Source organism: Cetorhinus maximus, chromosome 5 (genome assembly GCF_964194155.1).
Source record: "Cetorhinus maximus chromosome 5, sCetMax3.hap1.1, whole genome shotgun sequence".
Taxonomy (NCBI): domain Eukaryota; kingdom Metazoa; phylum Chordata; class Chondrichthyes; order Lamniformes; family Cetorhinidae; genus Cetorhinus; species Cetorhinus maximus.
Window position 1 is genome coordinate 11,665,314 of NC_135883.1, and position 24,917 is coordinate 11,690,230.

The 24,917-nt window shown below is 41.8% G+C and overlaps 1 protein-coding gene across 1 annotated transcript; it reads left to right on the forward strand.

The window, feature by feature from the left end:
* The first annotated feature begins 1,544 nt into the window (after positions 1–1,544).
* Positions 1,545–23,994, forward strand: LOC144680490 (cytosolic 5'-nucleotidase 1A-like). Its single transcript, XM_078541515.1, has 6 exons — positions 1,545–1,830; positions 1,966–2,133; positions 4,344–4,473; positions 10,016–10,138; positions 19,373–19,557; positions 21,993–23,994. The coding sequence occupies exons 1-6, from the start codon at positions 1,672–1,674 to the stop codon at positions 22,356–22,358; spliced, it is 1,131 nt and encodes a 376-aa protein (XP_078397641.1). The 5' UTR covers positions 1,545–1,671; the 3' UTR covers positions 22,359–23,994.
* Positions 23,995–24,917: the final 923 nt, after the last annotated feature.

Here is a 24,917-nt window from a genome sequence, read left to right on the forward strand (position 1 = left end):
AATCTTGATTTCAACACAGTGATGGCGTACTCTAGAGAAGAATCTCATGGAACAGCCTGGCTGAGATGATAACTCACTGTGGAGGGAAGAGGGACATGGAGCGGCCTTGGCCCTGCACTCATAGTGCAATGGCTGTCCCTGGTTTAAAAATAAAATGTTAAACCTTTGTAAAACTATTAGGAAAATCTTACGAATTCAACATTCTACTGTCATAGGGAACAGAGCCAAATTAAGTTAAAGGAACTAAGATAGTCATATTCTATACAAGAATAGCTTTCATATGAACATACAAATTAGGAACAGGAATAGGCCACTCGGCCCTTTGAGCCTGCTCCACCATTCAATAAGATCACGGTTGATCTGACTGTAACCTCCCACCTACCCCCGATAACCTTTCACCCCTTATTTATCAAGAATCTATCTACCTCAGCCTTGAAAATATTTGAAGATTCTGCTTCCACTGCCTTTTGAGGAGAGGAGTACCCTCTGAGAGAAAATATTTCTTCTCATCTCTGTCTTAAATGGGTGACCCCTTATTTATGTAGAACCTCTAATGTAATAAAACATTCCCAGCTGCTTCACAGGAGCATAATCAGGCAAAATTTAATCTTAAGGCTCAGAAAGCATTATTAGGTCAGTTGACCAAAAGCTTGATCAAAGAGCTTTTGAGGAACAACTTAAGGTAGGGGAGAAAGGCAATTCAGGCAGAACTGACATTGCTAAGACTGTACTCAAATCTCCCTACATCCCAGTATTTTAAAGGAAGACTTGCATTCATATAGTACCTTACATGTCCTCAGAGCATTCCAAAGTGCTCTAGAGGCATTGAAATACTTTTGAAGTCCCTTCACTGCTGTCATACAGGTTTTATTCTCCTGTTTCATGCGTTTTATACCATCAATCCAATGAAAATGCAAATGGGACGTAGGGAATTCTCATGCCAATACCCCTCCTGACCGCATCAAGCCAGCACAACTCTTCTTAAGGCAGGAAAGCAGTGTAACTAACTACATGGAAATTTGAGGCATCTGGAGTTGTGACACTGAAGCCTTAATTCCAATCTAACCCACCTGGCTGAAATTAGGCAGTTTGCAGGTCTGATGCCCATTTTACACCCCACTTCCAGGAATCACTGACCTGCAAGATTTGCCCAATCATTCATATCATTTCCAGCATTTTCTGTTTCTATTCAGCATTTTTGTGTTTTTGATCTTTAAATTTTTTTATGGGGGTTGCACTGTGCTTTCCTGAAAGAAACGAGGGCCACGTCACATTTTTTTTTAAAAAAAGAGAAATATGGGGATTTTAAAATAAAAACATACATCCCCAAAAATTCACCAGATCACTGCAAAGGGAAGATTAAGCTGATGATGGGTTGCTTTGAAGGAAGTGGATCAGGCTTTGAACATGTGGGTTCCGCCTAGTTGGAATTCCCCACAGGAGCCGATGGAAAATGTTTCCTGCTCCTATTCGGCTCAAGCCTCCCCTGTGTATCACAGTGTCCCTAGGCTGAAATGACACGCCTCTCACACACACACACACACACACAGAGCATCACGGGTGCAGGAACGCCCAGGAGCAGAAATTGACACTTCCTTATTGCAATTACAGGCGTCGGGTTCTCTTCGCCGGCTTAGCGGAGCGTTCTCAGCTCTTGAAATTGTTTCAAACATGAGTGAGGAGGGAAAAGTCAAAAAGCAGGAGAAAGCTTCCAGTGCCGACCCTCAAAGCAAGCAGCAGGACGCAGGAGGCCCTGGCGATGGGCAAGCCGATTGGAGAGAGGCGCAGAAGGAATTTGAAAAGCTATCGTCCACAAAGAAGCCGCGGACTGTGAGTATGAAAGGAACTGGAAAAAAAAAGGTTTCAGCGCCAATCAAAAAGCTCCTTTTTTTTTTAAACCAGGATATATTTATATAATTCGCCGTCCTTGGCATCCTTTTCTTTTTTTTTTATTATTTGTGCTAGCCTAAATCTCAGGATGCCATCACGATCGCCGTGTCTTCACGCTGCCTCTTTAACATGGTGGAAGAAAGAAAAATCTACCAGCAGAGCGGACTGGAAAGTTACGTGAAGCATCAGCAGGAACACGAAGAGGAGCCACTAAAGAAAGGGCCAGCTTTCCCATTGGTGAAGGTAGAGCAGATCTCTTAAGCATGAATGGTTGCTCGCTCTCTTTCATCTATATATTCAGGATATAAATCACCATTGTCATGTTTTGTTAATTGTGCTATTTATTTTATACTGCAACTCTGAAAATTATACTTTCAATGTTAGACTTGTTGCAACAAAACCGTGCTACCTGCCCTAGCCACACATGTTACATCCGCAGTTTGACTTGACACAAATGAAGGCCGAGTGGATGGCTCCTGCGATCGTCCTCTCCAAGGATGGAGACTAAACTGGACCTTCAGATGTGGGGCAAAGGACAGTGGTGTGAATTGTAGGCCGTGCTGCCTACTGCTTCAGTAGCCTCGGACCCATGCCAGCACCTAGCTGTCATAAAACCACTCAGATCTTGGGATGGATTTGAACTTGTGAGGCCCTGTTGATTCCAAGGAAAGGCTGGGATGGTTTGTGGAGAAAATTTGGGCTTACTGTGGGTAACTTGTAGAAAAAAAATAACAGTAGTTATTTTGAACACTCAAGTCTTTTTATGGAATTCAACCAGAAAAGAATGTGGCTTGTTTCTCTGCATATGCTGAAATTTTCCCAAAACTTTAACCCAGGAAAGTATTTCAAAACCTATTCCAGGAATATTACTAATATTTTGTTCCGTACATTTCTCAACTTCTGCTTCATAACATCTTAAAATTTGCCTTAAATAAGGAGATCAAAACTATACACAGTACTCTAGGTGTGGACTCACCAACAGCCTGTCGAGTTGTTGCAAGACTTTCCTATTGTTATATTCCATTTCCCTAGCACTTCAAGCTAACATTACATTTGCCTTCCTAATTACTTGCCTTACCTGCATGCTAACTTTTTATGTTTCACGTACAGGAACACCCAAATCTCCCTGCATTGCAACATTCTGTAGTCTCTTTCCATTTAAGTAATTAATTATTTTGCTTTTCTCTTCTTCCTACCAATGTAGATAACCTCTTGCTTCCCCACATTATAATCCATCTGTCAAATTTTTGCCACTCTCTTAAACTATCTATTATCCCTTTGTGAACTCTGTGTCCTCCTCACAGCTTGCTTTCCTATCTATCTTTTTATCACCAGTAAATTTGGCTACATTACACTTGGTTGCATCGTCCAAGCCACTAATATCAATTGCAAATAGTTGAGTCCCCAGTACTGACCTCTGTGACACTCCACTAGTTAGTTTGTTAACCTGAAAATGACTTTATTTTCCTGATGCTCTGTTTCCTGTTAGTTCGCCAATCCTCTATGCATGTTAGTATATTACCCTTAACACCACAAGCTCTTGTCTTGTGCAGTTACCTTTTATGTGGCACATTATTGAATGTCTTTTGGAAATCCAAATACACTACAACTGGTTCCTCTTTATCCATCATGCTCATTACATCCTCAAGGATCTGCCCTGCTGTTACATCCTCAAGGCACTCTAAATGAATTTGTCAAATACAATTTCCCTTTCATAAAACCTTGTTGACTCGACTTGAATTTATTTTTTAGAAATATCCTGCTACTTTCTTAGTAATGGGTTCCGGCATTATCCCAATGTCAAATGTTCGGCTAACTAGTTTGTAGTTTACTGCTTTTTGTCTCCCTCCTGTCTGGAATAGTAGTGTTACATTTGCAGTTTTCCAATCCACTGGGACTTTTCCACCAGAATCTAGTGAATTTTGGAAGATTACAACCAATACATCCATTATCTCTGCAGTCACTTCCTTTAAGACCCTAGGGTGCAGGTCATCAGGTCCAGGAGATTTTTCAGCCTTTAGTCCCATTAGTTTGTCCAGTACTCTTCTCTAGTGATAGTGATCATTTTGAGTTCTCTTTTCCTCCACCTGCTCCTGCTCTGCCCTCCCCGATGTTCTGCTTTTACTGGGATGCCGTTAGTGTGTCCTATCCTGAAGGCAGGTACACAATATGAAGTATAACATCATTTAAAAGGGAATTAGAAAGATGTTTAAAGAGGAACAATATAAAAGGGTATTTGTGGAAAGGACAATTGGCAAGTTAGCAGAAGCTGAGGCATAATGTTCCAAATGGCCTCTTGGAGCTAGAATGTCTTTGATTAATGGATTTTCATGAAGAGCTTGAATCTTAAAAGTTCAGAACACCTTTCGATACATTGAAGGATGAATCATTACTTGTACATGTAAAAAGGTGAATTGTCTTCTTTTGGAATATAATGAATTTATTTCTTCCAGGCACTGGAAACAGTAAATTTTCGCCTACGTCAACTTTACCCAGAGAGTGATGAAATATTCGATGTAGTTCTGATGACAAACAACCATGCCCAAGTCGGAGTGAGGCTGATAAACAGCATCAATCATTATGGTATGTTGATAGGATCTCTGTATATTTACCTGCATTGATGCACATTGAATTTTATTTTAAGTCTATGATTCTTCTGCTGCCTTCCCCAAACACACTGCAGGCTCTTTCCACTGATGTTGCGCCTCCTCATTCAGCTAGAAGAGGTGGCTAGTCTGCATCTGTATATAGGAACTTTTTGCTTCCCTGGACAGCTTACTGGAACTTTACTTTTGCATGATTTACTTGATCTTGCCAGTACATTCTTCTGATGAAATGAAAGTGCCCAACTGTACTACACACCCATAAAACAAGTTGCTTAAAACTCAAAGACAGATGATTTTAAGTTAAAAGTTACAATTCGCTGGGTTAGGTCACTATACATTTACTTAGTATGTAATTATGCATTGATTTTTAAAAGCTGAGTTTTCAACCACTCAAAAAAGGCCAAATGTTTGAAGAGGAATTTAAAACACACACACACACACACTCTCAGTTGAACATTTTGATTTTTTTCATAAGGTTATGAGGTCATTTTGGTCAAAATGGCCATTGACATAACATAGGCAAATTTATAGGAATTCAAAGATTGCCAACTTAAGTGTAATGCATTCAGCTATTAAACATCTGTAGCTTTAATCACATGATCTAGCCCATAACTACTTGGTGCACTTGTAAAATCCATGAAAAACAAAATGTTGTGGATGCAATTGCAATATTGCAACAATGTTAATTCTACTGAAACACTTCTTAAAGGGAATTAAGTGAACACATTAATTTGTGTTCAGCTGCTTTTGGTGCATTCAGAGCAGAGTGGGCACCATTGCTTGTGCATGTTTCAACTCCAATGATGCACCAATTTGTGACTACTGCCTTATGCAAAGCGCTCTACTGAGCCCAACTCAAGGAAGGGGAGGATAAATAAAGGAAAATCCCTTCGTGATAACAAGTAATTTCAGTAGAAAGGAAAACAGACAAGACATGCAGCCTGAGAGATTCCTCAGCAAAGAGGAGAGATTGGAAAGCTAATTATCATGTGTGGGGAGGAGGTGGCATGGTGGTAATTGTACTGGACCAGTGATCCAGAGGCCCAGGCTAGGGACATGGGTTCAAATCTCACCACAGCAGCTGGTGGAATTTAAATTCAATTAATAAATCTGGAATTAAAAGCTAGTCTAATGGTGACCACGAAACCATTGTTAATTGTCGTTAAAAACCCATCTGGTTCACTAATGTCGGAAATCTGCCATTGTTACCTGGTCTGGTCTACATGTGATTCCAGACCCACAGCAATGTGGTTGACTCTTAAATGCCCCTTGAAATGGCCTAGCAAGACAATATGGTGTATTAAACCACTACAAAGTCTAAAAGGAATGAAACCAGACAGATCACCGGCATTGACCTAGGCACAGAAATAACAACAGCACACCCAGCTCTATCTTCCCTCCTTACTAACACCAGGGGGTTTGTGCCAAAATTAGGAGAGCTGTCCCACAGACTAGTCAAGCAACAGTCTGACATAGTCATGCTCACGGAATCACACCTTACAGATAATGTCCCAGACACTACCATCACCATCCCTGGGTATGTCCCGGCCCACCGGCAGGACAAACCCAGCAGAGTTGGCGGCACAGTGGCACAGAGCCAGGAGAAAGTTGCCTTGGGAGTCCTCAACATCAACTCTGGACTTTTTGAAGTCTCATGGCATCAGGTCAAACATGGGCAAGTACCACCAAGTGGCCCCCCCTCAGCTGATGAATCAGCGCTCCTCCATGTTGAACACTGGGAGAAAGCACTAAGGGTGGCAAAAGCACAGAATGTACTCTGGGTGGGAGTCCTTAGTGATCATCACCAAAAGTAGCTCAGTAGCACCATTACTGACAGAGCTGGCCGAGTCTTAAAGGATATTGCTGCTACACTGGGTCTGTGGCAGTTGGTGAGGGAACCAGCAAGAGGGAAAAACATACTTGATCTCGTCCTCACCAATCTACCTGCCACAGATGCACCTGTCCATGATAGTAGCGGTAGGAGTGACCACTGCACAGTCCTTGTGAAGACAAAGTCCTGGCTTCACATTGAGGATAACCTCCATTGTGTTGTCTGGCATTACCAACATGCTAAATGGGATTGATTTCGAACAGGTGCAGCAACTCAAAACTGCACATCCAAGTGGTGCTGTGGATCAGCAGCTGCATAATTACATACGACCTCAATCTGTAACCTTATCACAGAATCACACAGTGCAGAAGGGGCCCTTCGGCCCATCGAGTCTGCACCGACACGTGAGAAACATCTGACCTACCTACCTAATCCCATTTACCAGCACTTGGCCCATAGCCTTGAATGTTTTGACATGCCAAGAGCTCATCCAGGTACTTCTGGCTGAAAATAGCTCCATGCTTCAGCCTTGACCTTTGCACTGATGTGCTGAGCTCTGCCGTTATTGAGGATGGCAGTGTTCGTTGAGCCTCCTCCTCTGGTTAGTTGTTTAATTGTCCAGATGTGTTCATGACTGGATGTAGCAGAACTGCAGAGCTTTAATCTGATTGGTTGGTTGTGGGATCGCTCAGCTCTGTCTATTGCATGCTGCTTCCACTGTTTAGCATGCATATATCCTGTATTGTAGTTTCACCTCATTTTTAGGTATGCCTATACTGCTCCTAGCATGTTCTCCTACATTGCCCATTGAATCAGGGTTACGAACTAATGAATTAGGAGCAGGAGTAAGCCACTCGGCCCCTCGAGCCTTCTGCACCATTCAATAAATTCATGGCTGATCTGAATGTAACCTCAGCCTCACATTCCTGCCTACCCGCAATGACCTTTCACCCCCTTGTCAAGAATCTATCTAGCTGTGCCTTAAAAATATTCAAAGACTGCTTTTGCTGCTTTTTGAGGAAGAGAGTTTCAAAGACTCACTACCCTCTGAGAGAAAAAAATTATTTTCATCTCTCTCTTAAATGAGCGACCCCTTATTTTTAAACAGTGACCCCTAGTTCTAGCTTCTCCCACAAGAGGAAACATCCTTTCCACATCCACCCTGTAAAGACCCTCAGGATCTTAAAGGTTTCAACTAAGTCGTCTCTTGCTGTTCTAAATTCCAGTGGATATAAGCCTAAACTGTCCAGCCTTTCCTCATAAGACAACCCGCCCATTCCTGGTATTAGTCCAGTCTTCTCTGGACTGCTTCTAATGCATTTTCATCTTTCTTTAAGTAAGGAGACCAGTATTGTACACAATACTGCAGATGTGGTCTCACCAGTGCCCTGTACAACTGAAGCATAACCTCCCTGCTTTTGTAATCAAGTTCCCTCACAATAAATGATAACATTCTATTAGTTTTCCTAATTACCTGCTGTACCTGCATTCAAACCTTTTGTGATTCATGGGTTGATCTCTGGCTTGATGGTAGTGCTATAGTGAAGGATATGCCAGGCTGTGAGGCTACAGATAGTTGTTGAATATAATTCTACTGCTAATGGCCCACAGTGCCTCGTGGATGGCTGTTTTTGAGCCGCTAGCTTTCTTCTGAGTCTATTCCATTTAGCATGGTAGTAGTGTAACACAACAAGATGGATGTACACTCAGAGTGAAGTCGGGACCTCTCCATAAGGATTGTGCACCTGTCACTCCTGCCATTGCTGGTGTGTACAGATGCTTCTGCGACAGGTAGATTGGTGAAGGCAATATCTAATAGGGTTTTCCCCTCTGGTTGGTTCCCCGGTCAGCTGCCACAGGTCCAGCCCTTCTGGACTCAGCCAGCTCCGTCAGCAGTGGTGCTCCTGAGCCACTCTTGGTGATGGATATTGGAGTCCCCTACCCAGAGTGCATTCTGTGCCCATTCCACCCTCAGTGCTTATTCCAAATGGCGTTCAACATGGAAGAGCACTGATCCATCAACTGATGGAGTGGGGTAGATGGTAATCAGCAGGAGGTTTTCTTGTCCATGTTTTCCCTGATGTCTCGAGACCGCATGAGGTCCCAGTCAATGTTGAGGACTCCCAGGGACAGTTCCTCCTGACTGTATGCCACTGTGCCATTAACTCTAGTTTGTAGACAGGTAGGTATGTGTTCACCATGGTTGACAAATATGCATATGCAGCGTATTTTGTGCATTGCAATGAATAGATGATCCATATATACACTTTTATAAAGGAGAAACAAAGTTTTGAAAAATAATAAGTTAATTGAAAATTTGCATTGAAATGTTTTTATGAAAATGACAGAAACAGATCCCTCCCCTTTCAACCTAAGCAATCATGGGGCATGGTTACCCAATGTCTGGGTCTATTCCTTTCCTCTTCTAGTTTCTTCCCCTTCTTTTGGTCAGAATGGAGAACTTGAGGTCTTGGTTTTCAGACGATGCAGGAGTGCTCATTGGCAGCTGGGAACCCACAAGGCCGGGGATATGGAGGCCCTAGCCATTTTAAAAGCAGGAAGCTGCAGCCAGGGGCCAGCAGCCAGGAGGAGGGTTGATGGGCCAGGTTCAGGGAGAGCTGTCGGTGGAGATTGGAAAAGTGGAGAGAACACTGTCGACAGAGGTTGGAAGGCAGAGGAGGGGATAAACCAGTGCAAGGGAGGCTTACTCCTGCCCCATAGAACAATACCTTTAAAACATACTTTGTAGGCCTTTTCTGGCCAGGATCCATCTCCCAGCAGGCTTGTCTGACTGAGCAGTCTGACTAGCCTCCTGCTCAGGCCAAAATTACTGATTGTGTCCTGATGATATGTGCAAATATATATTCCACTTATAAGTGACCTGTCTTATGTTAACTGTTCCCTACCCAGTTTCCCCCTGGTGGAGGCAATTAAAATTCGGGTCGGAGGTTCACAGGGACAAGTGTAACTAACGCCTTACTGAGTCATCAGGTCACATTCCTGTTCCCACTTGAAACGCCGACAGCAAATATGAAATAAAGAGAAAAAAAAAACCAAACACTTGCTTCATAGCCACGCAGCTTCTGAAAGTACAACGATGAGATTTCTTGAGAGAATGGTGTTCCAGTTATTTCTTCCCTGCATCTGGCGTCGGAGTCCTGACCTCCCAGTGCATGAGCATTGCACACATTCCCTCAATCACAGGTTAGAGTTCTGAGTGGAGCCAGACAAACCTATACTTGGCATTGCAGAACTTGAATGCAGCATGACTTAATGATAAATTGCGCAATTAGCCTGTTAACACAGTTCAACCTGGGTTGATTTGTCACCTCAAGGTGTGTGTGTGGAGGGGTGGGGTGGAATGACACATTGATATACAGCGCACATACCTAAATGATACTGAAGATTGACCTGCGTGCAGCATAGATTTGCCAAGGTTTCAACACAGAACAAGTACTCATTTGCAGTGTCTGCATGCCGTTATTTGTACAGATGTCAAAATACATTTGGTGGAATTGGGTTTGGAATTGAATGCAATTAAGCACACGTTATATATATTTATATCCAAATATTATGAAAAAGATGATTGCATAGATACATGTTTGTAGATTGAAAAATAATTTCAACAAACCACCTAAAGACAGCCGCATCTTAAAAACAATATTCCCTTTATTCTTTTTTCAAACAGATCTGTCAATTGAAAGATTCTGTATGACGGGTGGAAAAAGCCCAATTGGATATCTGAAAGCGTACCTCACCAATTTATACCTTTCATCAGATTCTGAGAAAGTAGGGGAAGCAATTGAAGCAGGTATGGATTCAACTAACCAACATACAACTGAACAAAATGCTGTAATGTGTATGAGTAAGAAACCAGATCCAAGCCCTTAATCAACATAGCCACAGAAGTTAAGCCGCTTGGTTCATGTATGTGTGGGTGTAATTTTAACAAAAGAGCGTCTGTAAGGAATTAATTTATCTTGTTCTAATTAATAGTTTTGAATTGCGAGTAGTTGCTGCATTGTACATATTATTTACTGAAAGTGTTTAGCTTACTATTGAAATGTCTTCTGATCTATTCACACTATGACACTGAGCGAATTATTTCAAAATCATATGGAATCCACTTTTGTCTACTTTTAGTCTAGGAGTTTTATTTACATAGCAAATTGGACATTCTGTCTTTTTAAAAACAAAAATGAGTACTGATTTGGAAATTTTATTATGTTCTTAAAGTCTCTAAACTTAAATTAGCAATGAAATTATTGGTCAGGATTCTCCAATGGAATTTACATATCCTGTTTATAAATTTAGTGGATTAGAGAATTCTTTTGGCAGCAGCTCTGCCATCTTCAAACTGCTGTCCCTGCTCTTCCAGAGTTTTCTGACAGAAGCAATCAGGGTATAGATTACATCTGTCCAATAGTTGGACAGCTACTTAGACTTCAGCAAGGCTTTTGATATGGGAGACGGATAACAAAGATAAGAGCCCATGGGATCCAAGACAATTTGGCAAATTGGATCCAGAATTGGCTGAGTGGCAGGAAGCAGAGTGTGATGGTCGAGGGGTGTTTTTGTGACTGGATGCCTGTGTCCAGTGGGGTTCCACAGGGATCAGTATTGGGTCCCTTGCTGTTTGTGGTATATATAAACGATTTAGACTTGAATGTAGGAGAGTTGATCAGTAAGTTCGCGGATGACACGAAAATTGGTGGGGTGGTAAATAGTGAGGAGGATAGCCTTGGATTACAGGAGGATATAGATGGGCTGATCAGTGGAAAATGGAATTTAATCCGGATAAGTGTGAGGCAACACACTTGGGCAGGACAAACAAGGCACTGGAATACACGATGAATGGTAGGACCGTGGGAAGTACCAAGGATCAGAGGGACCTTGGTGTGCATGTCCACCAGCCCCTAAGGTGTGGGACAGGTAGATAAGGTGGTTAAGAAGGCGTATGGGATAACTGCCTTTATTAGCCGAGGCACAGAATATAAGAGCAGGGAGGTTATGCTGCAACAGTATAAAATGCTGGTTAGGCCACAGCTAGAGTATTGGGTGCAGTTCTGGAAACTGCATTATCTGGAGGAATTGATTGTACTGGAGAGAGTGCAGAGGAGATTTACCAGGATGTTGCTTGGGCTGGAGAGTTATGAGGGGAGATTGGATAGACTGGGGTTATTTTCCCTGGAGCAGAGGAGATTGAGGGGGGACATGATTGAGGTGTATAAAATTATGAGGGGCATAGATAGGGTAGAGAGGAAGGAACTTTTCCCCTTAGTGGAGGGATCAGTAACCAGGGGGCATAGATTTAAGATAAGGGGCAAGAGGTTTAGAGGGGATATGAGGAAGAATTTTTTCACCCAGAGGGTGGTGAGAATCTGGAACTCGCTGCCTGAAAGGGTGGTAGAGGCAGATACCCTCATAACATTTAAGAAGTATTTGGATATGCACTTGCGATGCCATGGCATACAAGGCTATAGGCCTAGTGCTTGAAAATGGGATTAGAATAGTCAGATACTTGTTTGACCAGTGCAGACTCGATGGGCCGAAGGGTCTTTTTCTGTGCTGTAGACCTCTATGACTCTAATAATGGATGGCTGAAATGAGAGAATGTGCAAATAGTGGGATTACATCAGCTAACATATTTCTTATCACTTTCAACTCAGCACCACTGCATTCTTGGGTGTCCAAGTTTGTTCGAGTGAAGGAGTATTTTAAAATTCAGTGGGTGAACAACTGCATAGACTGAAGTAGATTAGGATCATACGTTATAGCAGAAGCTTTCAGCCTAAGACTATTAGCTCTTGTTGGAGGAACTCTTTGATTATGTGACATTCTGACCACATGACATTTGGTCATGTGATGTCTGATCACATGACATCTAATCACATGACTTCTACAAATGTTGTAAGGTTTATCTTACAGGAGAGGTTCGGTCGCCCATAATTGAGTATTTTTGCTCATGGTTTTATGTTAGCAGCAGTTGTGCAACAAGCTCAAAGACCATGAAGCCATCTGTGAGCAGGGAAAGAGAGGAAACTAAGGGCAGAGAAATCAGGTTTCTTGACCTGAGGGTGAGGGACTAAATCAGAAGATAGGAAACGGGGGAATCGGATAGTGGAGGTTCAGTTTGTAGAGCAAAAACCAGAGGTGGAAGAAAATTTGACTTCGTTAGTAACTAATGGTATATCACCAAAATTGCATCCATTGCTAATTGCAATAGTGGTGACACTCAGATTCCCCAACAGTAATACAATAATTCACTGATACATGTAACTGATAGCATAGGCATAATGGCCCTGTATCCTACCTGTAATCCTATAACCCATTGATATTCACCCTGAAACCAAAACCAGAAAACCCCTTGCACGTACCCTAGTGGGCGCCACTTTTATCAGGCATGATTTCTTCCCCATCTCTTTTAACTTTGGGTTGGACTCTGGTTCCTTGTGAAGGCGATAGACTCCCAGGTGAAAGTTATTAGAGCTGATCAGTACTTGGATTTCACTCATCCAAACTGGGCACCACAGACCAACCTGAACCAAGATGAGAGATTTGCACAAAGGGTGGTGTGCTCAGTTTTTATGGCACTTCTCACAGGGCACATTATTCTAAACTCCGCTTGACACCAACATTTCTAAACCATTCCTTCACTTTTTACTCAATAAATGAAACTGATAGAAATTACATTAGAGCAAGAGGCTATTCAGCCATCTCGTGTTGACACTCCCTCCTTTAACTCCATCTCCACCCAGATCTTTCATATTTCTCCTTTCTGAATGTTATCACATTCTCTTTGAAATGAAGTTTTTCTACTGCAGTAGCCACATGTGGAATATCCCACAGTCTAATAGTCCTCAGTTCAAGAATTATGCTCCTCTCTTCCTCCTTGTTACTTACAGTGAAAATCCTTTGTTTCCATTCCTTAGTTCCCCATTCATCCACCAATAATGGAAATAGTATTTCTCTGTTTATTCCCAGCAAGGTCCTTGTTTTACTGACTGCCCCTTTCTCAGTGCCACTCCCACTCGCCACATTGCTACTATTCCTAGTTCTTCAGGAAACGCTGGGCCCCACACCTATCCCATTCCATCTCTCTCCACCGATCCTCCCAATCTACCTGCCTGCTCAAAGTGCCTTCGGTTCCATACTCTCTCACCCCATCCCGACTGCACTCACGTGGTCACAGAGTTCTCTGCAAGTGACACTATGAAGAGGGACTGGGGTTTCCAGGGATTGACTTGAAGGGAGCAGGGGCTGCTCGGAGGCAGAAAATTCCGATTCAAATTGCCAGACTGAGGGAGACAGCAGCCATTCTGGGAGGATCAGGAACCTTATCCCAAAGCAGGTGGGATGCCTAATTGGACCAATTTTTGCACAATGTCTGTAGAGGACCAGCTGTAATCAGAGGTGGGCCATTGCCATGGGATTCTGCCAGTGTGGAATATGACAAATTCAGACGAAGTGGCCTGGATTTTCACCGAGTTGTGGGGTGACTCGGGAGCCCTTTAAAAATGGTAGGAAGGGGTCTCAATTCCAGGATTGCCGATTCCATTCCCAGACTGTGAGATTTGCTGGAGTGCCTTTAAAGGATACGGACTGGTTCCTGTCAAAAGCCTGCATCCGGCACTCCCAATCTGGCCGGCTTCATTGCAGGAATAGGCACGTCCTACTCCACCTCAATTTTCATGGAGCTGGGCCAAGTTTTTAAAGGAGTTACGAACCTTAGTGTGCATGAAAGGACCTTTTAAAAAGTAAGTTCAAAAGATCCCCCTCATACCCCCTTTGCCAAGTTACAACCCCCCAGCCACCTCCCATGTCCCCTCATGCCCACTATGCCAAGCTCTGGCATTTCAAATGCCCATTGTCGCACTATACATTTTTAAGAACCAATGAACACCATTGTGTGTAGTGGTTATGTGTCAAAAACAAAAAAGCTTTGAAGGAATGTAATCCATTGATAATTTTCTCCTGTGACAAAAAATAAGAATGTCAATCATCCAGGCCCTTTTGAAGGTTCAAAAATCACAAACCACAAACCCTTGAAAAGACTTAACTTGTATCAACAAACATGGTGAAATGGAGCCTGAGCTATCAATCAACCAATGTTTCTTCTAGGGAGCAGCTATTCTAGTATTCTAATAGTTGCCTGGACTCTCAGCGAAGTGTACATAATGAGGCTTTCTTCTTTCACTGGACAAAGTACCACCTCACTGAGGTGGACCTTTTAAACAGATCACCTCCACACCCAGCAGCCCCTGTGGCTGCCTCTGCACTCTTCCCAGGTTGGCTCCCATACCCGGCCCCAGCAATGAAGATACCACGTTGGGGGGCATTTTCTCCTGAGGCAGCTGGGCCGAGGCCGGAATTTTCCCGACTCCCCCAACCTGCCTCGCGGATGAAAATCCAGGCCAGTACCTCCCCGCTCGAGCTACAATTTTCTGTTTGAATGGGCATATCAGAAAAAGCACTTTACTACAAAAAAGCAGCAGATGCTAGCTCGACTAATAATAAATTAGAGATATAGGCCTTTTGGTAGCCAAGGGTATTAAGGGACACTAAGTCACAGCAGGTGGATGGAGTTGAGATGTGGATCAGCCATGATCTCGATGAATAGCTGAAGAGGCTTGATGGGCTGAATGACCACCCCCCTCCTGTTCCTATGTACCTAACAGTCATTTACACTCATCTTCAATTTTAATTCCATTTAGCTGGTAGCCCACAGGATGCTGATGATTGATGCAGTCAGTTGCTTCTCACACCTTTCATTCTACTTGATGTGGAATGGGTTGAGTATGGAATAGAGACATTAAAAAAAATAGCAACATCTCCAGTTTTGTTCTTAAACTGTTGACTATGCATTGAGAGCTAGCCATACAAAAACAACAGAGAAGAGTGCTCATTCTTTTGTATTTGGACCTATGGCTCTTGATATAAAACAATTTTTTGGAAATGAAATATATTTGCCTTGAGTGAGGTTTTTATTTGTATATTATGGATATTTCAGTGGTTTCAGTCTGTGCTTTCATGTTGCTTGTCTATTCCACAGCATACTTTGAACTTTAGAACACTGATTCATGTGAAGTATTTTTAAGCATGGTAAATATGCCCCACCCCTAACCTTTTTACAATCTGTTGATTCTTGGTTTTTATGTAGTATCCACATCGGTGTTCAACACACTAAACTTTCACAGTATATTTTGAATAACCTCAGTATAAGCGGCTGATTTGTGTCAGACAAATAGAGCATGTAATGTGGGCGGTACACCTTTAGGCAGATATTAGTCACACAGGAATTTTCCCATTGATAATCATACAGGGCAGTGCCTTTTGTTTCAATAGCTCAAGGCAGTTAGAGTGTGGAAAAGTTTAAAGAGGGCAGTATTAAAGACAACGACAAAAACGTGAGGAGAAAAGTGAAATCAGCCACAATAAAAGAATGTTCTTAGAAAGAAAGTCTATTTTAATAAGTCCTGAAATATGTTAGGGGAGATGAAGTTGCTTTAAATAGGTGCAGTACATCAGCTGGGAAAATAAATAGCTAAGTATTAGGTTGCTTTTATGTTCTAGGGGCTAGCTTCAGGAGAGTGGTGCAGTATCGCTGCTTTCTACCAACATTAGACTAGATTAACAACTGGCAAATCCTGACAGCATCTCTCTCAAGTCATGAGAAAGTACTGCCCTTGAAACAATGGAAGTCAGCAAGTTACATGACCAGTGGCAGGCAGGTGGTGAGAAGAGCTCATTAACAAATTAACAAAATAGCAAAATCTTAGTGCGGATTGAAGCGATGAGCAGCTTAAATTTGCTTCTTCTCCCACTTTGACTCTTTCTGATGTGACAACCTGGGCTCAGTTGGTTGCATTCTCACCTCTGTGTCAGAAGGTTGTGGGTTCAAGTCCCACTTCAGGACTTTAGCATCAAAATATCAGAAATTGACAACCCAATGCAGTATCTAAGGTGTGCTGCACTGCCAGAGGTGCCAACTTTCAAATGAGATGTTAAATCAAGGCCCTGTCTGCCCCCTCAGGTGGACATAAAAAAATCCCATGACACTATTTCAAAGAAGAGCAGAGGACCCGGCCAATATTTATCCCTATTAAATCTCGTAATTCCTGCAAAGAACAACTTTGCCATGACTATCTGTAATTTTTGCAGATCATCAGTACGAAGATGAAGAATTGGAACTGAAAGAATCCCACGTAGCATTTGATCACCCAGTGCCTAAGCCAAATGAGTCCATAGTGGATACTATTAGTGTCAGCTGTGGCTCAGTGATAGCACTCTTGCATCCTGAGTCAAAAGACTGAGAGTTCAGGTCCCACTGCAGAGACTTGGGCAGAGAGGTTAGATTGACACTCCAGTGCAGAACTGAAGGAGCACTGCACTATCAGAGCTGCTGTCTCTTAGGTGAAACACTTAAGTATCAGACCTTTCATGTGGATCTAAAAGTTAGCATGACATGGTTTCAAGGAAGAGCAGGGTTGCCCTTCCCAGTGTCCTGGCCAAAATGTATCCCTGAACTAGCATCAATAAAACAGATTATCTGGTCCTTATCATATTGCTATTCATGGGACGTTGCCATTTGTAAACTGGCTGCTGCATTTCCTACAATCAATGACTATACTTCAAAAGTACTTCATTGGCTGTGAAGCAATTTGAGATGTCCTGTGGTCATGAAAGGCACTATATAAATGCAAATCAGCTTATCTACAAGTATTCATCCATAAAACAGCATGTACAGTAGGAAAAAATACCTGACAAACAGGCAGTATGAGGAAGAAGGTGGAGAAACACAGGAAAAAATGATGTGTAGACAGTCAAACATTTAGTTTTATATTTGAAAATATATAATTAGATATTGGTAGTCAGTTTGTAGGGGAGAAGTGATGGAATCTTACCATATAATTCCTGCATGCAAGGCCTAAGTAAATAATGTTCTCTTTTGTAGGAAAAGTGGTCACTGTAAATTTGAAATATCAAATATTCAATTTCCCATTCAATTCTGCACAGTATATATTGAATAATCAAATACTATAAGGCGCCTCCAAACCACCTGAACAACAAATTAAGGCCCCAAACCTTTGCAAAGATTGCATGACCAAAAGAGCAAATACACCTAATAAACACGGTGAAAGCAAGTACAATAATTCCTGGCTTAACCTTGTAGTTACGTTTCCCTAAAGTGAAACTTCAAATGAAACAACGTTAAGCGAATCAGATTCTCCCATTACAATCGATGTAATAGGCTATGGGGCAGAATTTTCCCATTCCACCCCCCCACCCACCCCCCACCCCCACACCTCCAGTGGTGATGGGCAGGGGCACTTAATTTGGTGGGAGGCAAAATATCTGTTTCCCAGCAGTGGGATAAACTAACATACGAATGTATGAAATAGGAGTAGGCCACTCAGTCCCTCGAGCCTGCAAGAGGAAACATCTTCTCCCTTCTCCACATCCACCCTGTCAAAAACTCTCAGGATCTTAAAGGTTTTGATCAAGTCACCTCTTAACTCTTCTAAACTCCAGTGAATACAAGCCTAACCTGTCCAACCTTTCCTCATAAGGCAGTCTGCCCATTCCTGGTATTAGTCAAGTAAACCTTCTCTGCACTGCTTCTAATGCATTTACATCTTTCCTTAAATAAGTAGACCAATACTGTACACAGCACTCCAGATGTGGTCTCACCAGTGCCCTGTATAACTGATAACTGAAGCATAACCTCCCCACTTTTGTAATCAATTCCCCTCACAATAAACAATAATATTCTATTAGCTTTAATAATTGCTTGCTGTACCTGCATACTATCCTTTTGTGATTCATATACTAGGACACCCAGATCCCTCTGAATCTCCACGCTCTGCAATGTCTCACCATTTAGATAATGAGCTTAATTTTTATCCTTCCTGTTGAAATGGACAATTTCACATTTTCGCACATAATCTTCCATTTGCCAGATCTTTGCCCACTCACATCACCTATCTATGTCCCTTTGTAGCCTCCTTATTTCCTCTTCACAATTTACTTTCCTACCTCTCTTTGTGTCACCAGCAAATTTAGCAACCACATCTTCAGTCCCTTCATCCAAGTCATTTATATAAATTGTAAAACGTTGAGGCCCCAGCACTGATCCCTGTGCCACACCACTTGTCACATTCTGCCAACCAGAAAAAGATCAATTTATGTCAACTTTCTGCTTCCTGTTAGCTAGCCAATCTTCTATCCATGCCAACATGTTACCTTCGCACCATGAGCTTTTATTTTCTGCCATAACCTTTGACGTGGCACCTTACCAAATGCCTTCTGGAAACCTAAGCATAGTCCATCCACCGGTTCCCCTTTATCCACATGTGACTCCTTCAAAGAACTCCAATAAATTGGTTAAACGTGGATTTCACATTCACAAAGATAAAAGCAAAATACTGTGGATGCTGGAAATCTGAAATAAAAACAGAAAATGCTGGAAAAACTCAGCAGGTCTGGCACCATCTGTGGAGAGAGAAACAGAGTTAACGTTTCAAGTCTGTATGACTCTTCTTAAGAGCTAAAGAAACTCTGAAGATGAGTCATACGGACCTGAGCCAAAGAAGCTCTGATGGGCCAAATGGCCTATTTCTCCTACGTCTTATGATCTTATTGTGTTAGCCAGACACTTGGATATTGGGTGTTGGCAGCAGTAACCCCATGTAAAAGCTACTTTTCAAAGGAATTTACTGAAACCCAGAAGTATGTTACAGCTGGAAATAGGGGTGGGGGGGTTGGTGGAGTGCGGTGGTGAAGATGACCACAGATAACTGTGTTGCCCTGTGAGCTTATCCTTGCATTAGGAAAGGTCTCCCCTAACCCATACAGTTAAAATTGCACTGTCCCTTTAGAGTCAGCGGGTCATTTTCCAATTTTATTTTAGCAAGCTGTAAATTCCAGCGTTGGCATCGCTCAAACGGTTCTTGTCGTATTTTAGATGATTTACTCGCAATATGACTTTATTTAGCAATTACGCTCTGTAATTATATTTTATCTTTCTTTGTTTACCCAATTTCAGGAATTGCAGCAGCCATTATGTTTCAGAGTGAGAAGAACCTGAACCTTTCAGATCAACAGCTGAGGGTGGCCTTTGATGGAGATGCTGTTCTTTTCTCCGATGAGTCGGAGAAGATTGTAAAGGCACATGGATTAGATACGTTTTTTGAACATGAGCAGAAGTTTAAAGACAAGCCACTTGCACAGGTCAAATTGACACTTATATAATACTTTGTTCTGTTTAGTTTCAAAGAGGGACTGGTTGATTTTCAACTGCAATTCTATGCTAATTCTGCACAATCCATGCGGGAAGTGCAAATAGCTTTTAAATATTTGGCCTAAACGTATTTGCATAAAGCAGTCACAATGGGGGCAAGATCAAAAGAGTTATAGGGAAGACATTAGTTCAAGTCCATTTTAAAGGGCTGAGGTTACTAAAGGGAAGTTGGGGCTTGGGGAGAGAAACACAAAACAAAGCTTTTGGACAGCCTTGAAAGGTATCTGAGCCCATTAGCAGCTATTGCCAAGCCCCTAGGAGCAGGAATCCCAAAAAGAGCTGAGCATAAGTAAGGAAATAGGTTCGTGCTTGTAACTAGAGTTGTCTATATGCAACCGCGGTCAGCCTGAAAGTTCACCCTGAAGCCCCTTCCCACCTAGGTTTCCTAGGCATGCTGAAGACTTAAATGTCCAGTACACATGATGGCGCAAAGTGGAAGTACAATGTATACACTTACAACTAAATCTCCTGCCTGGTTCAAATGGGAGCTTCTGAAGGGCCCTCCAGTCGCAATTTAAAAAGAGAGATTATAGTTGTGCCAGAATTTCTTGCCACCTCTTTTGATGGTCATTTGTGGCCCATCAAGTGTTTAGCTAACCTTTATTCAGTTGGGGGGAGCAAAGTGGCAGTGTTTTTTGTTACAGTATCAGGAGTAAGTGATTTTTTTTTTATCCATTCATGGAATGTGAGCTTCGCTGGCTGGGCCAGCATTTATTGCCCATCCCTAATTGCCCTTGAGAAAGTGGTGGTGAGCTGCCTTCTTGAACTGCTGCAGTCTATGTGGTGTAGGTACACCCACAGTGCTGTTAGGAAGGGATTTTGACCCAGCGACAGTGAAGGAACGGCGATTATATTTCCAAGTCAGGATGGTGAGTGACTTGGAGGGGAACTTCCAGGTGGTGGTGTTCCCATCTATCTGCTGCCCTTGTCCTTCTAGGTGGTAATGGCCGTGTGTTTGGAAGGTGCTGTCTAAGGAGCCTTGATGAATTCCTGTTCTGTTACATTGCAATTTGCCATTGCATTCTGCTTTTAGGAATAAGTGGAAAGTTTACCTAATTTTTTTCTCTTGAAAGTAGTGTCATTTCTAAAGATGTTATCAGATCAATATTTTAGATTGTTTGCATGCAATTCATGTAGTGAGAGGGATGCAAGGGTGGGTTGGAATAAATCAGCCACAATTTTCCCTATCCTCCTTGGACAGCATCTTGCTTCTAACCAATGACTTTCACAAATGTCAGACTTAGGCTGAATTCTCATCATGAGAAATGCTAGACCAATGGAACCAGGAATTACTTTTTTTTTAAAAAAACACAAACCTTTGGTATGAACAATGATTTAGGCAGGGAGTAGTACCCTGCTGCAGTCAGAAATAGCTATAGAACTTCCTCTCTCATATGGGGCAGAAATCTGATTCACTGGGAATGGAAGATAACCCATTTCCAGTAGGTTCCTTCCCCTTACAGGCTCCTACAAAAACTTCTGACTGAGTCATCTTCCAGGAGCACTTGCCATACAGGGTAGTATGTAAACTCCATAATGCTCTATTAAAATGGCAAATGATTCTAGAGAGATTGATTTCTATTTGAATAGGGGGGGCTGATCAGAAAGAGAGTGACAGACAAAGAAATTTGAAGTCTTTGGACCATCATTTGTCCCCAGTGTATCACCTCCCTCCCCCTCTCTTCTCCCCACCCCACCACCATCAATAACTACCATCTACAGCAGCATCTCTCTCATTTTGTGGAACACAAAATTCATATTTTTGAAAACAATTTTCCTGAGAAAGGGAGAAGACTCAAATCAGTCAAGATCAAGGAAGGAAAATTCTATTCAAGATTATATGTTAGTTATGTTAGTTAGTTGGCAAAAACAGACACAGAAGTTACCACAGTGAAATGAGAGGAACATTTGGAAAAAGAAATATTAAGCGATGTTTTGATTATTTTGCATAAGATAAAATTACCCTTGCCCTACTCCATCAGATTTTTAATCGAGTTTATCACTCAACACAAAATGAAGCAGTGATGTACATGGTAATATTGGACTGCTATCCTGTGTAAGGTGAAAAGGAACACCTTTCTTACATTATACTTTGGGAGTATTTCAGGAAAGTGTAGGGAGAGCTGCCAATTTCAATTGATCCAAGTTGGTCTTGACTTGAAAGTACATGAGGTCGGGGGAGGGGAGTGTGGTAAAGCAAAGTACTTTTGAGGTAATAACTTATAATAGTGCCAGCAATTATCTCAAATGACAAGTGTAAAATGAGAAATTATCTTTAAGTAGAGGTTAAAGATATCTGATCGAGCAGCCATTACACAGCAACTGTCTCTGAAAGGTGTAATTTACTCATTTATTTTGCATTTAGGGACCTCTCAAAGGATTTTTGGAAGTATTAGGAAAACTCCAGAAGAAGTTCCATGCCAAGGACTTACGTTTGGACTGCCCCATCAGGACCTATCTTGTCACAGCAAGAAGCGCCGCAAGTTCTGGAGCAAGGGCTTTGAAGACACTGCGCAGCTGGGGGCTGGAGGTTGATGAAGCGCTTTTCCTTGCAGGGGCACCGAAAGGGCCACTCTTAGAAAAAATACGCCCTCATATTTTCTTTGATGACCAGATGTTCCATGTTAAAGGAGCGCAAGCATTGGGGACTGTTGCAGCACATGTTCCTTATGGCATTGGGCAAAAGTACAATAAGAGCACTCCCATAACTGAACTTCCAAAGAAAAGTTAATCCTGAGCAGGATAAACTAACACCAGATATATGTGAAAAAAACAGTTCAGCTCATTTACTCCTATGCTGTATCATCTTCAATTCTATGCTACTTGTAAGTACAATATCAAAAAAAGCACTGTTAAGGCAATGAGAAAACTGGACTTGGGTCAATGGGGCCAGTTCTACATAGCACTATCCAAGTATTTATATCTCTTTTTTTTTTTGAATTTTCTAATATTACAGCTTATTTATCTTTTATGCTGTCAAGCTTAAGGCGCAGGAAAGCTACATGAAGTAATTCATTTGCATTTTCATGTCATTTTTAATTCTGACCACAGTAGCCTTGAAACAATTTTGTTGATATAAGAATGCACATTATACATGACTTCCTTTTCAAAACTGGCAATGTTTAAAATTATTTTACCATATCTTTTAGTGGTAACTTAGTTTTGTGAATTTTCTGTGGGTTTAAAAAAAAAACAGATCAGCCCCAAAAGTTTTTGTACTACTGAAATTGGTACGAAAATAAATTGGAAGATTGTGGACAGATGACTTCAGACCAATGGCAAACATGACTATTTTGGGTGGTGTTAACCCTCTACCATTGTAATTGTTGTTTTCATTTTTACACTGCACTTTTAGCCTATGTGTTCCACTTGGCATATTATGTAATTGAAATTGCTCGCTTAGGTTAGAAATTAAATGAACTCCAGATTAATTTTTTAAAAGTCAAAGGAGCCCCTTAGAAACAGAATTTTATAACACATTGAGCCATTCCTGTGCCAGCTCTCTGAAAGACCTATCCACTTAGTTTTATTCCCCTGCCCTTTCCCCATATTTAGTATGATTTTGCTCATTTCATCCATTTCCCATTCACTGTTTGTGGTAGGACATTCTGGGGGTTAAATTTGGGAAGCCCACACCTGGGACCCCAAGCACAGTGTTATTCACTGGAACACTGATGGTGAGGTTTGAGGAGCCTCTTGTATCAGGCCTTGGACTTTATAACGAAGATGGTGCTACAGGAGGAGGTAGGCATTACACGTTTGGGCCACTGCGATGGGTTCAAACTCAGGTAGGCGTGTAAGGGGATTGCAGGCCAGCAAGTCCAGATTATGGGCTTGACCTCGGCATCAGGGTGGGTGGGATAAAGAGTCAAAATTGTGGGCCAGTGGAATCGGGGCCTGAGGTTTTGGGTTGCGGGACTGGGACAGTGGCTATTTGTGGTGAACACTTGGCGTTGTTTTTTAAATCTGGTTGATATTCAGGTTTTTCCCAAGGCGCTGGCTGCCTCTGGACAAACCAATGCTGCAGCAGGGTTTAGACCTCTTTATTTGCATTAGCAAAGGGCCAAATGCCTGTTTCCAACATGGGTAAAGAATGTATTTTTTTTGACCTTTTATAATATGATAAATGGTGCACTTTTGGTTGGCAATATGCCCACGCTTTCTACACCCCATTTTGTGGTCTTCAGGCCACATAGCACCTGAGAAACAGGTGCCATGTGGCTCAGTTCAATCCCCCAATGTCCTAATAACCCTCTGCTTAAAAATGTTTTTTCTTCCTAACCTCTCTATTTGATCTTTTCCCTCTATTCATCCACAAGCAAAAATTGTTTCTCTCTACCTAATAAAAAATCTTCATATTTATCTGATTATCTTTGCTGTTTAAATAACGTTTCTCCAATTCCACCTTTTAACTAATGACTCTGTTTTCCAATATCATTGTTGAGCACTATTGTGCTTAAACTAGATTTGACACTACATTGGAGTTATGTTAAATTGGAGGACGGAGTCTTGGGTGGGGAGAATAAAACCTGAAGAGAGTATCCATGAATTGTACAGTAAATCTTGGAAGATATTCCAGGATTTCCTATTTTTGTTTTGAATTGTAAAATCAAAGAGTGCAATTGATTTTATTTGAGAATGGATGTATTTAATGAATGCTATTTAATACATTTGTTGAGGTATGGTTTTTAATAACTTGGACTCAGTGCCTGAGATTGCTCAGTGAATCAAAATATGTTGGAAGTTCCTCCATTTTTAGTCCCATGAACATCACTTTCAATTCATGAGCTGCTACATTGTGAGAAACCAATACAAATTATTTGTAAAAGGTTTTCTGATTAATGCATTTGTTTAACTTCTTCACAAAAAGCAATTAGAAATGTCCTTATTGAAAGAAAGCCTGGGAAAAAGAGACATGTCTAAGCTTCATCTTGCATTCATCAGGACACTTGCAAAAGTACAAATATCAGGGGGAAAACAACAATTTATACTGTATGTGAAGGGAGTGCTGATTGGTTGGCAAGTGGCATTGCCATGGAGAATGCACCATTGATGGTGACTGATGAGTGCAAGACGAAAAGCTTAGACATGTCTCTTTTTTTTTCAAGTTCTGTGCTACCAAAAGACTATTAAAGTCTGGGAATAATTGAGGTGGTACTGTAGGTTTGTGTACTGCCTTTTGGCCTCAGACTGAATTCTGTTCCAGATCAGATTTAATGGGCTGAAAGCCTTCGATCTCTTTTTATCCTGTGAAGCCTCGAATGAAATGAGTCCGAAAAGCCTCAGCACA

Coding starts and splice junctions, on each gene's coding strand:
- LOC144680490 (XM_078541515.1), top strand. CDS start 1,672: ATGAGTGAGGAGGGAAAAGTCAAAAAGCAGGAGAAAGCTTCCAGTGCC. Junction 10,139..19,372: donor AGGGGAAGCAATTGAAGCAG/GTATGGATTCAA, acceptor ACCCAATTTCAG/GAATTGCAGCAGCCATTATG. Junction 19,558..21,992: donor AAGACAAGCCACTTGCACAG/GTCAAATTGACA, acceptor TTTTGCATTTAG/GGACCTCTCAAAGGATTTTT.